Source organism: Juglans microcarpa x Juglans regia, chromosome 2D (genome assembly GCF_004785595.1).
Source record: "Juglans microcarpa x Juglans regia isolate MS1-56 chromosome 2D, Jm3101_v1.0, whole genome shotgun sequence".
NCBI lineage: Eukaryota > Viridiplantae > Streptophyta > Magnoliopsida > Fagales > Juglandaceae > Juglans > Juglans microcarpa x Juglans regia.
Genome location: NC_054596.1, coordinates 30,395,630 through 30,408,345, shown reverse-complemented (window position 1 = coordinate 30,408,345; position 12,716 = coordinate 30,395,630). Strand labels below are relative to the sequence as shown.

The window sequence follows — 12,716 nt, the reverse complement described above, 5'->3', positions numbered from 1 at the left end:
CTCCAGAACCAGTCAGTTGCAACACCTCCAGAGCCCTTGGTACGTCGCTCTCCTCGAGTGTCTGTACTTCCGGATAGGTATGAGTTTTCTTCTAGCCCCTCTATTTCAGCTCTTACTGCTACAATGTCCAATTTTGATATTCTCACATGCTACTCACAAGCTGCCAAGCATGATTATTGGCAACAAGCTATGCAGGAAGAAATTGCCGCTCTAGGGGCCAATCATACTTGGGACATTGAGCCATGTCCTCCAATAATTGTTCCTCTGGGTTGCAAATGGATTTACTCAGTCAAGGTTCGATCTAATGGAAGTTTGGATCGTTACAAAGCTCGGCTTGTTGCACTTGGGAATAATCAGGAATATGGTGTCAATTATGAAGAGACCTTTGCTCTTGTGGCTAAGATGACTATTGTTTGTACGATTCTAGCTCTTGCTGCTTCCAATCATTGGCCACTACATTAAATGGATGTCAAGAATGTTTTTCTTCACGGGGATCTTAAAGAGTGTATTTATATAAAGCCACCCCCGGGATTGTTTTCTTCTTCGACTTCGCATGTGTGTAAACTTCGTCGCTCCCTTTATGGTCTCAAACAAACTCCAAGGGCCTGGTTTGATAAATTTCGAATCACTTTATTACAATTCTCATTAAGCAGAGCAAGTATGACACTTGTTTCTTCAGAAATCAGACATGGGTATTGTTGTTCTTTTGGTTTATGTTGATGATATTGTGATTACTGGTTCCAATTTTATTTTACTTGGCCAACTCAAGACTCATCTCTCTGAGTCCTTTCATATGAAAGATCTTGGGTCTCTCACGTATTTTCTTGGTCTCGAAGTGCATCGTAGTTCATCTGGTATTTCACTCAATCAACATAAGTATGCTAGTGACCTGGTGGCTACAGCTGGCCTACAGGAGGCCACCTCTGTTGATACTCCCATGGAATTGAATATCAAGTTTCGCAAAGAGGAGGGTGATTTACTTGCTAATCCCAGTTTATACCAGAAGTTGGTGGGTAGTCTTGTCTATCTCACCATTACTAGACCGAACATTTCCTTTGCAGTATAGCAAGTTAGCCAGTTTCTTCAGACCCCTCATCATCTTCATTTGGCAACTGTTCGTAGGATCATACGCTATGTTCAGGGCACTTCTGACCGTGGCTTATTCTTTCCTGCAGACAATTCTCCTCACCTTACTGCTTATAACGATGCTGATTGGGCCGGTTGTGCTGATGCACGTCGATCCATCACTGGTTGGTGTGCGTTCTTAGGTGATGCATTGATCTTCTGGAAGAGTAAGAAGCAAGACAGAGTCTCTAAGTCATCTACAGAATCTGAGTACCGGGCAATGTCTCTTGCTTGTTCCGAAATTATTTGGCTTCGAGGTTTGCTTGCTGAGCTAGATTTGTCTGAGACCGATCCTACACCTCTACATGCTGATAATACGAGTGCTATTCAAATCACGGTCAATCCTGTCTATCATGAGCGCATGAAGCATATTGAAGTCGACTGTCACTCTATCCGTGAAGCATTTGAAGCTTGTGTTATCACTCTTCCACATGTTTCCACTGAACTACAAGTTGCTGATATCTTCACCAATGCTCTCACTCGCCATTGACATTGCTTCTTAAGTAGCAAATTTATGCTTGTTGATCAACCCGCATCAATTTGAGGGGGGCTGTCAATGCTGTCCATTAATCATTCTTCTTTCCTTATTTTATCTTTACTTCATTTACTTAGGCTTGTACAGTTAGCATATTGACAAAATATATAGTTTCCATAGAAGGCTAGAATGCTAGAATCACTCGGCAATTAGTTTCTTCCCATGTATAGTTCTCTTGTAAAGTTTCTATATAATATACAGATCACTCAAAGGCCAAGGGATTGGGCCATTCATACAAAACTTTGATCTATTTTGACAGAGAAAATGGTGAAGATGAAGGAAACAAGATGGAGAAGGGAGAGGAACCACCAAGAACGGATGAAGCCATATTGTTAATAAGGTGACAAGCAATAAGAACACCATCACTCCAAAAACGTTTAGGAACATGCACATGTAGCAAAAGTGTTCGGGTTACATCTAACAAATGATTTTTTTTGCGTTCAGCCACCCCATTTTGTTGGGGTGTATATGAACATGATGTTTGATGAACAATTCCTTTGTTACTTAAGTAAGTAGCAAAGGAACTAGATTGATATTCTCTAGCATTATCAGAACGCAAAACTTGAACCTTTTTGTTAAATTGAGTTTTAATTTCTTTCCAGAACACTTGGAATATGGAAAGAAGTTCAAATCTGGCCTTCATAAAAAACAACCATGTCACACGAGAGTAGTCATCAACAAATGTAACAAAATGCTGAAACTTGTTTGATTCAATGTTGATTGTTCCCCATTTATCAGAGTGAATCAATTCAAAAGGACTCGATGCTTGTTTATCAATACGAGGTACAAAAGATACACGATGATGTTTACTAAGTTGACATGCTTCACAAAAAAAGGGAGATACATTTCCCAAATTCCTAACTTGACACTTCAAGCGGCAGGGGTTGACCAAGGCGACAGTGCCATTCAAAAGCAGATGATGAGGGGGATGTCAGGGCTCGAGTGGGTGACTGTTGAACATCAAGGTAATATAGACCACCAGCTTCATGCCCCGTACCAATCTTGTACCCCCCGTCTTGAGATCATGAAAAATACATGAAGAGCATATAGGATAGATGGCAAGGATAGATTTTGAGTAATCTTACTAATAGACAACAAACTAAAGGGAAAACTAGGAGCATATAGGATAGATGGCAAGGATATAGAGTCAGTGAGCTTAGTGGATCCAATGCCTATAACTTTAGCAAGAGAACCATTAGCAAGAGTGACACTTTTTAGAGATGTTATAGTATTTAACTTAGATAAGGCAGAAGACAAACTAGTCAAATGTTCATTAGCTCCTGAATCAATGATCCATGGACCTTGAGTGGATGAGACAAGATATGTGCATGCTATACCTGAGTAGGTAAGAGTAGTTATGGAAGATGAAGCCCGTGTGTGACCCAAAAACCGTTCATACTCATCTTCGATATATTAATCATATCTGGAGCTGGGTTGGAGCTCGTTGACTGTGATGTAGCATCTTGGCAAATGGCCTGATTAGCAAACCCAGATGGTTTACCATGTAGATCCCAACAATAGTCCACCGAATGGTTAGTGCGACCACAGTGGGTGCACTTACGAGGCTCTCAACCTCGAGTGCGATTACCTTTGGCATCATGTTCCCAACGTGCACCTCTACCACTTCGGCCGCCACGCCCAACAGGAGCAACATAAGAGGCAACTAGAGCGGATCTCTCACTAATCAAATCAGAAGACAACTAAGATCCATGCCCAGATAATGTGGCACGTTGAAGTCGGGAGAACACATCAGGAAATGAAGGAAGTTGTGGACTCGCCAAAATTTGAAACCGCACCGACTCGTATTCAGGTTTTAAACCAACAAGAAACCAAACAACATTAAACTCTTAACGTTGTTGTAGCATACGTGAAACATCAGAAGTGATAGGTTGATACATCTTGAGTTCTTCACATATGCTCATCACTTGAGAATAATACTCTTCCAGGCCCAAAGTACCTTGTTCCAACCCAAAGAACTGCTTAGATAGCTCATAAATACGGGTTGTGTTCCCAGCACCCAAATACATATGCTTGAGATGGCTCCACACCTCTTGGGCAATGTCAAAATGGATCAAACTAGAGCAAATATTAGGCTCAATACTAGTCAACATCAAGGACAATATTTAAGCAAATGTAGAGTTATTTGAGTCAGGTTTTGGATCAACTAGGTGGCTAGAAAGTCCCTTACCTTTCAAAAATATTGTAACAAATTTTGACCATAACATAAAGTTCTTTCCATCCAACTTCACGGAAGTCGTAGGCATATTAAAGTTTAGTGCAAGCGACTGTGACTCAAACTTAGTTGCCATAGGCGCAGAAAAAATATCACAATTCTACTTGGAGATAGAAAATTCACACAAAATATGAAATATGTATGAAAAACTGGGGAATACGATCTGGAAAACTGGAAACCCAACTCAAGTACCCGAAAAAAACAACTTGAATAACCAAATTTCGGCCTGTATCGGCCGAAATTGGGCCTATATCAGCCAAAATCGGCTCTGTATCAGTCTATATCGGCCTGAACGGGTCTAAACCGGTACCGGTTTAAAAACTGAGCTGAAACAAGAATAAGTTATCCTAAACGAGGATAAGAATACTGTATACGTGTTACTAAAAATGTGTTATTCCGGATAGGAATACATTCTTACTCCAGGTTTTGGTTATTCAAACTCAAGGATTTGATAGCTTATACCTGCAACCAAACACTACAGGGCTTCAGCCTTTTGCCGGCGACGAAGGCCCTTTCTGCCTACGGCAACAATGCCGATAACCACAAACAAGGCTGGCAAGTCCACCCTTGGTGCCCAGTACCGGAGAAGATGTCGTAGAGTGGCCGGAAACCACTTCAAACACCTTTGTTCACCAACAACAAAGGGAGAATGCGCAGAAGACGATGGCGGGGACGGTGAACTCGGATACTACACCGGAAAACACTCCGACGAGTTCAGACAACAGTGAACTCAGATTTCGGAGTGAACCACCGTCCGACAAAAGGGATCTTTGATACCATGTACAAACACATGGGACAAAAACCTACTTTATTCACTGATATACAACCATATATATACCCTACATACTATTGACCTTTATACCCTCACAGATTACAATAATTACAACCATGTCCTCTAACAATGTAAAACTATACATTTTCAATATTACTTATACAATCCTTTCACAGATAACGTATCATTACACTTAAGCCAATTACCATGTTAAGACAAACAAATCCTACCAGAAAAGGAATACACAAAGACTTGGGCTTGAATTAGGAGATAAAATTTGGGAATTCAGAACTTTACTGAGAAATGAGTGGAAGAGAGAGAAAAACAGATAATTAATAAAAGGGGTGAAGAATTGATAAGAGACTAAAACCTAACAAGGCATTCTGATTCTTTCATTCCACCAAACGAACTGTGCCAAAATACCAAGAGAATTAAGCTTGGTCGATAAGTTTCAGGGATGATGAAAGCAAAAGGGGCCTAAAAGCACACAACTCTTTACTCCACACATACCCAAACCTGCAGCGATTTGAGAATCCAATTTGTATTCTTTCACTTGTAATGAGGTCAAAAGTAGAAGTCAGATGTGGTACAATAATTTAGGTCACCTTAATTCCAAGACTTTACTTCAAATGGTAAATTCCATTTTACTTGACAATAATAGTAATGACCCAAGTCCAAAGAAAACAATTGGAGAACGAATTCTCTCCCATTCTAGGAGAATAATCCAGGCCAGTTTGTGCTACTCGTTAGAGAAATTATTTATCAAGAAAGACAATGATCCCAATCTTGCCCAAAAATAGGAAAATAAAAATAAAGCCTCATTGTTCTTTCAAGTCCAGCCATATATTTCCAATATTAGCCAAATAAGAAGAAATCACCAGACTTGCATGTGGAGTTTCGGATGGAGGTGTCACATGTATAAAATGAGGCACTTTTATCACTCTTGGATCATCCTTTATTTTTCTACGACAAAAATTCAAAGGTTGATGGGAAATGCCACCTTATCAATAGTGGGATGAGAGAGAGGTATGTAGCATTATTCTTTATTATATTAGGAGTCATCATCTTTTGAGGTTTTTGTCTTTTTGAGTTTGTAATTTTGACAGGTCAAAGAGTTAGAAGTCTATTTGGAGTCTCTATGTAAGGTTGTTTCTTTTTAGTCTTTTAGTCGGATTGCTTTTAAATTTTTGGAAGCCCTAAATGGGTTAAATGATCAAACCCGCATAGTTTTAGAGTTTTGTTATTATTTGTTTCAGTGTTTTGAGTCTTTATATGTAAACCCTGCAACATGTGACACCCAGTCTCATATTGGGAATATGGATAATCCACATAAAGTAGGTGGGTTATAAATGTAGCCATGTGTGCAAAGTCCTGCATTGGCTACTTAGTAGGTGAAATTGGGCTTTATAAGTGATTCTACGGAAGCCTCATCTTGACTGGTATTTTTAGGTCATAGCCCAGCTGCGGCTGATACTTTTCCTGGGTTGTTTCGCAACATCCAGCAACTCTCTTGCCTTTGTTTTGACATTGGTAACATCATGGTGACACTTATTACTGAATTAATGGTTACCACCATGGTAAAAATGTAATAGCCTTAAAGTTCACCATAAAAAAGTACTAAAATTAAACTCAGCATTTTAATATTTCACACCATTCCAGCTATCTAGTAATTATAGAATCTCTCGATCAGAATCAATTGAAATTAATTGAGTCAGATAGAATTCCATGTAAGTGTGAGCTTCAGCTAGTTTGTGAGTGTAAAGAATGTAGGTTGGAATAGGAAAGCAATGGACACACCCAGCCCATCTATAGATTCTTCTAAGCATACTCCAAAAATTAGTGCCCATAGTTTTGTTTTTTTTTTTGATTGGCACCAGCAAAACAGCGTCCTGACTAATCCTAGGGGTTCACAGGCCCTCGGCAAGGGGTTTCCCACAAGTGCACCTAGGGTAATTCAAGGGAAAAATCCTCCGATCCGATGAACTCTAAAAATTGTTTGCACCCAAGGGGATTTGAACCCTTAGACCTAGGGGGAACATACCCCCAAGCCCAAAAATGTTAGCAACAGCAGCAAGTATTGTAAAGGATTGAGAGTGGTAGAACTTACACAAGATTCCTTAAACGATTCAATAGCTTACAAACAGTGTCATCCTTTGTAGCTTGACTTGTACATGCAATCCTTCCCACTACTGTACAAAAGGCGTTGAGCTACATATGGAAGCAAACCGCAGTATTAATAAGGACCCATCCAAACATGAAAGTTACAATTGAAAACTTCATGAATTTACCAGTTCCCTTATCCAATTTGCGGCATAGTAGAGAGATAGGCACACGATTTGTTTCTGCTTCCCTGTTAAAGATTTCCAGCCAGCTCCATAGAAGTACTGATATTGGTTTTGGACAAGAGAAAAAAAAGTGAATATACTTTTTTTTTTTATAAGTAAAAGGAAATTTTATTCAATGATTGTAATAGGCAAAGCCCATGTACACAGGAAGTATACAAAAGAAAACACCTAATTACATTCAAGGGGAAAAAGAAGACAAAAAATCATGAGCAGAAGCTCCATCAAGTCCTAAAGCAGAAAACCATTGCAATAAAGAAAATACAAAGAATTTCCAGATTTCCTCCATAGAGCGCTCATTATTAAAGCACCGCTCGTTCCTTTCCCACCAAATATACACCACATGAGACACAAAGGAACCATCTTCCACACCATAGCTACTTGTTTAGAACTACGAAGCCCCATCCAGCACGCAAGCAAATCCACTACTTTCATCAGCATGACCCAAACCAGCCCAACTCTACTGAACACACCATCCCACAATGCCTTTGCCACCTCATAATGCAAAAATAAATGATCCACAGATTCCCCATGTTTCTTACACATGAAGCACCACTCCATCATAACAAAACCCCGCTTTCTCAGGTTATCGATCGTCAAAATGTTTCCAAGTAAAGCTGTCCATATGAAGAACGCTACTTTGGAAGGCACATGAGACCTCCAAATTCGCTTCCATGGAAAAGAACAATGCTGAACAGTCAACACCTTGTAATAGGACCGAACCGAGAACTTTTTACTTCCCGTATGCTTCCATGTCAATTTATCCCTCTCATTACCCCCAACCAGCAAGGAATATAGGAAGCTGAAAAAATCAGTCACCTCATCAGGTTCCCAGTCCTGTACAACTCTAGTAAAACCAACATCCCACTGCAAGATTCCATTGGAATGGACTAACACATCAGAAACAGAAGCATACTGATGAATTGCTATCCGAAAGATAACCGGAAACACACTAAAAAGAGCCCAATCACCACACCACGTATCAAACCAAAAACGGATCCTTGAACCTTCGCCCACAACACAATTCATGTGTTTAACAAAATTCTCCCATCCCTTTCTAATAAATTTCTTTTCACACCATAGGTCCCCCTAACCTCCTCAGAACACCATAGGTCCCCCCCTTCCAATTGATACCTCCACAGCCATTTCCCTAACAAGACCTTGTTAAAACTACTCAAATTTCAAACCCCCAAACCACCATTTGAAACAGGAGAACAAACACTATTCTAACTAACAAGGTGGATTTTAGTCTCCTCACGCATTCCTGCCCCCAAAAAATGTACGAAATAATTTTTCAATACGGTTGCCCACCCTTGCAGGCAAAGGAAATAAAGAAAGGTAGTAAGTTAGGAGATTCGAAAGAGTACTTTTAATAAGAGTGATTCTACCCCCTTTAACCCTTTGGTTCCATCGTCTTTCATCCTAGGCATACCCAGCAGCATTGACAAGCTGAATTTACTAGGTAAGCCAAAACACAACAAAATAAGCTTTAATAACCAGTGCAGGACTATAAATATTAAAAGCTACAATACTCGTGAAGTCTGGAGACCAATTTGCCAACATTTTTACAAAATCATCTTTACGTCGTAATGGTTGAGTTAATTTTGTTCCAATTTCGTGAAAAAAAATATATAAAATCAAAACAGAGATTAACCATCTGGACTGTAGTGCACTGGAGTCTCATAACCAGGCAGCATGAAAAATAAATAGAACAATACAATCCAAAATCTCATAACAATTTAATGAGCATATATATTAAGAGGGAAAAAAAAAGAGTTATGTGCAAAGAAAGCTACCTATATGATCACAAGCCCTTCCACATGCAAACAAAGGAGACCATAGTGCTTCACACTTGCTTCTCAAAATCAATTACAAAGTCCATGAATAAGAAAGAAAAAAGGGAAAAACAAACAAACAAACAAGTTAGCAAGTATAATGCTTGCACCAAAAATCCAAACTACGCAACATCTGCACCCAACTCTGTTGACAGAAAAGGTGAAATACTGACTTAACGTTCTGAAATAATAATACTATGACATCTTGTGCTTCGAACAATTTTATTAATTTGAATTAGATCTCGAAATATGGAATTGTTCTGATTTAACATTTTGACATGGTTTTGCTTCTTGATTTGATGACCCTAATGAGGACGTCAGGAATTCAAATGGGAAAGTTTATAGCACCCCAGTCCCCCATCAAGTATATTGATAAGAGCGCAGATGTGATTAATGGTTTCCCTAGGTTATTACAAACTTCCGACTCTATAGTGCCCATAACTTCGACTCCACTCCGCATGCTCAAAATTGGAGTGAAATAGTGTCGTTAATTGGAGATGAGACAACAGAAAAAACCACTGAAAAAATCACAATGTGCAAGAAAGAAATTGAGTTAGGAATTCTAAAAACATGTTACTCACTTTCACTATACCTTTTTTTAAGGTAAAAGTAAAATTTTATTAAACACAATGAAAGGCATTGTCCGAGTGCACAAGAGGTATACACAAGAAAACACCTAATTACAATCTAGGAACTAGAAAATGATACAAGAAAGTCATGAACGCTAGTTCCGTTAAGGACAATAGCAGAAAACCAAAGAAATAAAGTGTGAAAGAAAAAGTTTCTAAGCTCATCCAAAGAACACTCCCTATCGTTAAAGCTCCTTTCATTCCTTTCAAGCCAAATGCACCACATAAGACAAGGGAATCATCCTCCACAGAGCAGCCACATAAGGACTGCATGTAGACCATTCCAACAAGCTAGAAGATCTGCCACCCTCAAAGGCATCACCTATGCAAGCCTGGTCCTACTATATATCTCAACCCATAATGCCCTTGCCACCTTGTAATGTAATAGTAAGTGATCCACATTTTCACCATTCTTCCTACGAATATAGCACCAATACATGATAATAAGTCCTCACTTCCTAAAATTATCCGTAGTCAAGATTTTCCCAAGAGAGGCAGTCCAAACAAAAAAAGCAACTTTAGTAGGCACCTTACTCCTCCAATACTCTTCCAAGGAAAAGAAAGATGACTCTGAGAAGACAACACCTTGTACAAGGATAGAACAGTAAACTCCTTGCTCCTAGTGTGCCTCTAAAGCAACCTATCCGCCCCATGACTACTAATACTCGAAGAGTGTAACAAGCTAAAGAATTCCGAAATGACTCCAATTTCTCAATCTTGGGCAGCTCTAATAAAAAGAACATTCCACTAATGAGAGCCATTAGAGCAGTCCGATAGATCCAACACTGAAGCCTCATGATCAAAAGGAATTCGATAAAGAGCTGGAAACGCCATCCTGAGAGCAAAATTACCAAACCAAACATAATGCTAAAATTTAATCCTAAGACCCCACTCCAACCTAAAAACTAATACGATTGGCAAAAACTCCCACCCTTTCCAAATAAATTGCCTTAGGCCCACCCCATATACTCCCCTCACATCATTAGGGCACCAAACCCCTAGGCACTCTCCCATATTTCAAATCAATTACCTCCCTCCATAGGCCCTCTTGGTGATATAGCCACAACCATTTACCAAGGAGGGCCATATTAAAAATCCTCAAACTTCAAAGCCCCAAGCCTCCACTAGAAATTGGACAACAAATCTTGTCCCAACAAACAAGATAGAAATTAGCGTCCATTCCAATTCCTCCCCATAAGAAGCACAAAACAACCTCTCAATCGGTTTGCCACCCTTGCAAGCAAAGGAAACAACGATAGAAAATAAATCAGAAGATTAGAAAGAGTAACCTGAGACATTCAAAAGTCAAGGTTCACTCCTTTAACCGATTGCAATTAACTTGGCAGTACAATAACCCTAATTTTCGGACTACTCGAGACATGCATGTCCAAATTCTTTATTTTCATTTCCGCACAATCATAGCAAATAACCAAGCAAAACCATTCTCCCTCTTTGTCAGGATACACTTAAAACTGACCTCCAATACCTCAACTTACCACCAATCAACCAACACCATTAAACACACCAAAATAGATCCCTCTCCAACAACATAACTAACATGGCTCACAAAACACACCCAACCCCGTACTTCATTAGAAAACTAACCCCGCCAAGCACTTCCATATTTCCAATCAATAACCTCCCTCCAAAGCGACTCCCCTTCTAATTGATATCTCTATAACCACTTCCCCAATAAAGCTTTATTAAAGACCCTCAAATTACGAACCCCCCGAACCTCCAACCGAAATAGGAGAACAAATTATATTCCAACTAGCAATATGGAATTTAGTTTCCTCTCCCACTCCACCCCACAAGAAGACACGAAATAACTTCTCGATCTGGTTGGCCACCCTTGCATGCAATGGAAACAACAATAGAAAGTAAGTCGGGAGATTGGAAAACATACTCTTAACTGAAGTAGTTCTGCCCCCTTTAGATAAATATAGCTGCTTCCAACCAGCTAGCATTTTCTCAACTTTCTCAACAACCCCATCCCATATAGCATTAGCCTTAAAAGGCACCCCCAACGAAAGGCCTAAATATTTTAAAGGTAAAGAAGTAACTTTACAACCCAACAAACTTGCCAAACTATTGATGTTGTGCACCACTCCCACCGAGACCATCTCGACTTTCCAAGATTCACCTTAAGTAATAACTCTGACCACGATCCACATTACAAAAAATAAGAGTCATCTACAAAAAGAAGATGAGAAAGTGTAATAGACCCATTAGTAGGATTACCAAGAAGCTTGAAAGAAATCCCCCCCCCCCCCCCCCCCCCCCCCCCCCCCCCAAAAAAAAAAAAAAAAAGCAAAACAACGGCCTCCACCATCCAACCCAACACCTCCATGATAATGACAAAAAGGAATGGGGACAAAGGATCCCCAGTCTCTAACCATGACCATGAGAGCTATGGAAAAAACCACCAAGGTTACCATTAACCAACACCAAAAACCGGGCAATAGAAACACAATGTCTAATACATGAAAACCACATCTCCCAAGCATGTAGAAAAGGGAATCCCAATTCACGTGATCATATACCTTTTCCATGTCAAGCTTACAAAGAACACCTGGAACACCCTCCCTCATGCAACTATCTAAAAATTCATTAGCAATAAGCACTGAATCAATGAGTTTTCTCCACCAAATAAAGGCATTTTGGGGCTTAGAGATAATTTGCTCCATCACCTTGCTCATACGATTAGTAAGTAGGGATGAGCACCAACTTAGTCGGAGTCAGATTCCCCTAAATCCGACTCCGAATCCAACTTGTCAAAGCGGAATCAAATTTGGGCTTTTAGCTTTAGCTTTTAGAGTCATATTTAGCCCATTTTAAAAAATTAATTTTGTGGGCTTTCAAATTTCAATTTTTCCAAAAAATTAAAAACTAAAACTAAATCATTTACTGCTAATTTACTTCTATACTAATATCTGACTTATTTTTATATAAGACTTCTACTATAATGTCTAATTACATGTTATCATACTATAGTATTACATATTATTTTTAGTGTCTAATTACATGTTATTATACTATACTATTACATTTTATTATATTATAAGTGTCAACTTATTTCTACACTAGACTTATTTTCAGTGTCTAATAACATGTTATTATACTTTAGTAAATTAGTATTATGTGTTATTAACTTATTATACTAGACTTATTAGTTATTTCTACACTAGACTTATACTATAGTGTCTAATTACATGTTACTATACTAATGTCTTATTTCTAACTTA

General features: G+C 39.1%; 1 protein-coding gene across 2 annotated transcripts in view; it reads right to left on the bottom strand.

The window, feature by feature from the left end:
- LOC121250191 (Fanconi anemia group D2 protein homolog) overlaps nucleotides 1-12,716 on the bottom strand; it is a 38,979-nt gene that overhangs the window by 12,491 nt on the left and 13,772 nt on the right. For both annotated transcript variants that reach the window (XR_005937729.1, XM_041149197.1), the window contains exons 15-16: nucleotides 6,954-7,049; nucleotides 6,773-6,873 (exon numbers count right to left, since the gene is read on the bottom strand). Coding sequence is in view for 1 of the 2 variants with exons in the window: in XM_041149197.1 (XP_041005131.1) it covers nucleotides 6,773-6,873; nucleotides 6,954-7,049 (197 nt within the window). In the remaining variant the exon portion in view is untranslated. The remainder of the gene's footprint in view (nucleotides 1-6,772; nucleotides 6,874-6,953; nucleotides 7,050-12,716) is intronic.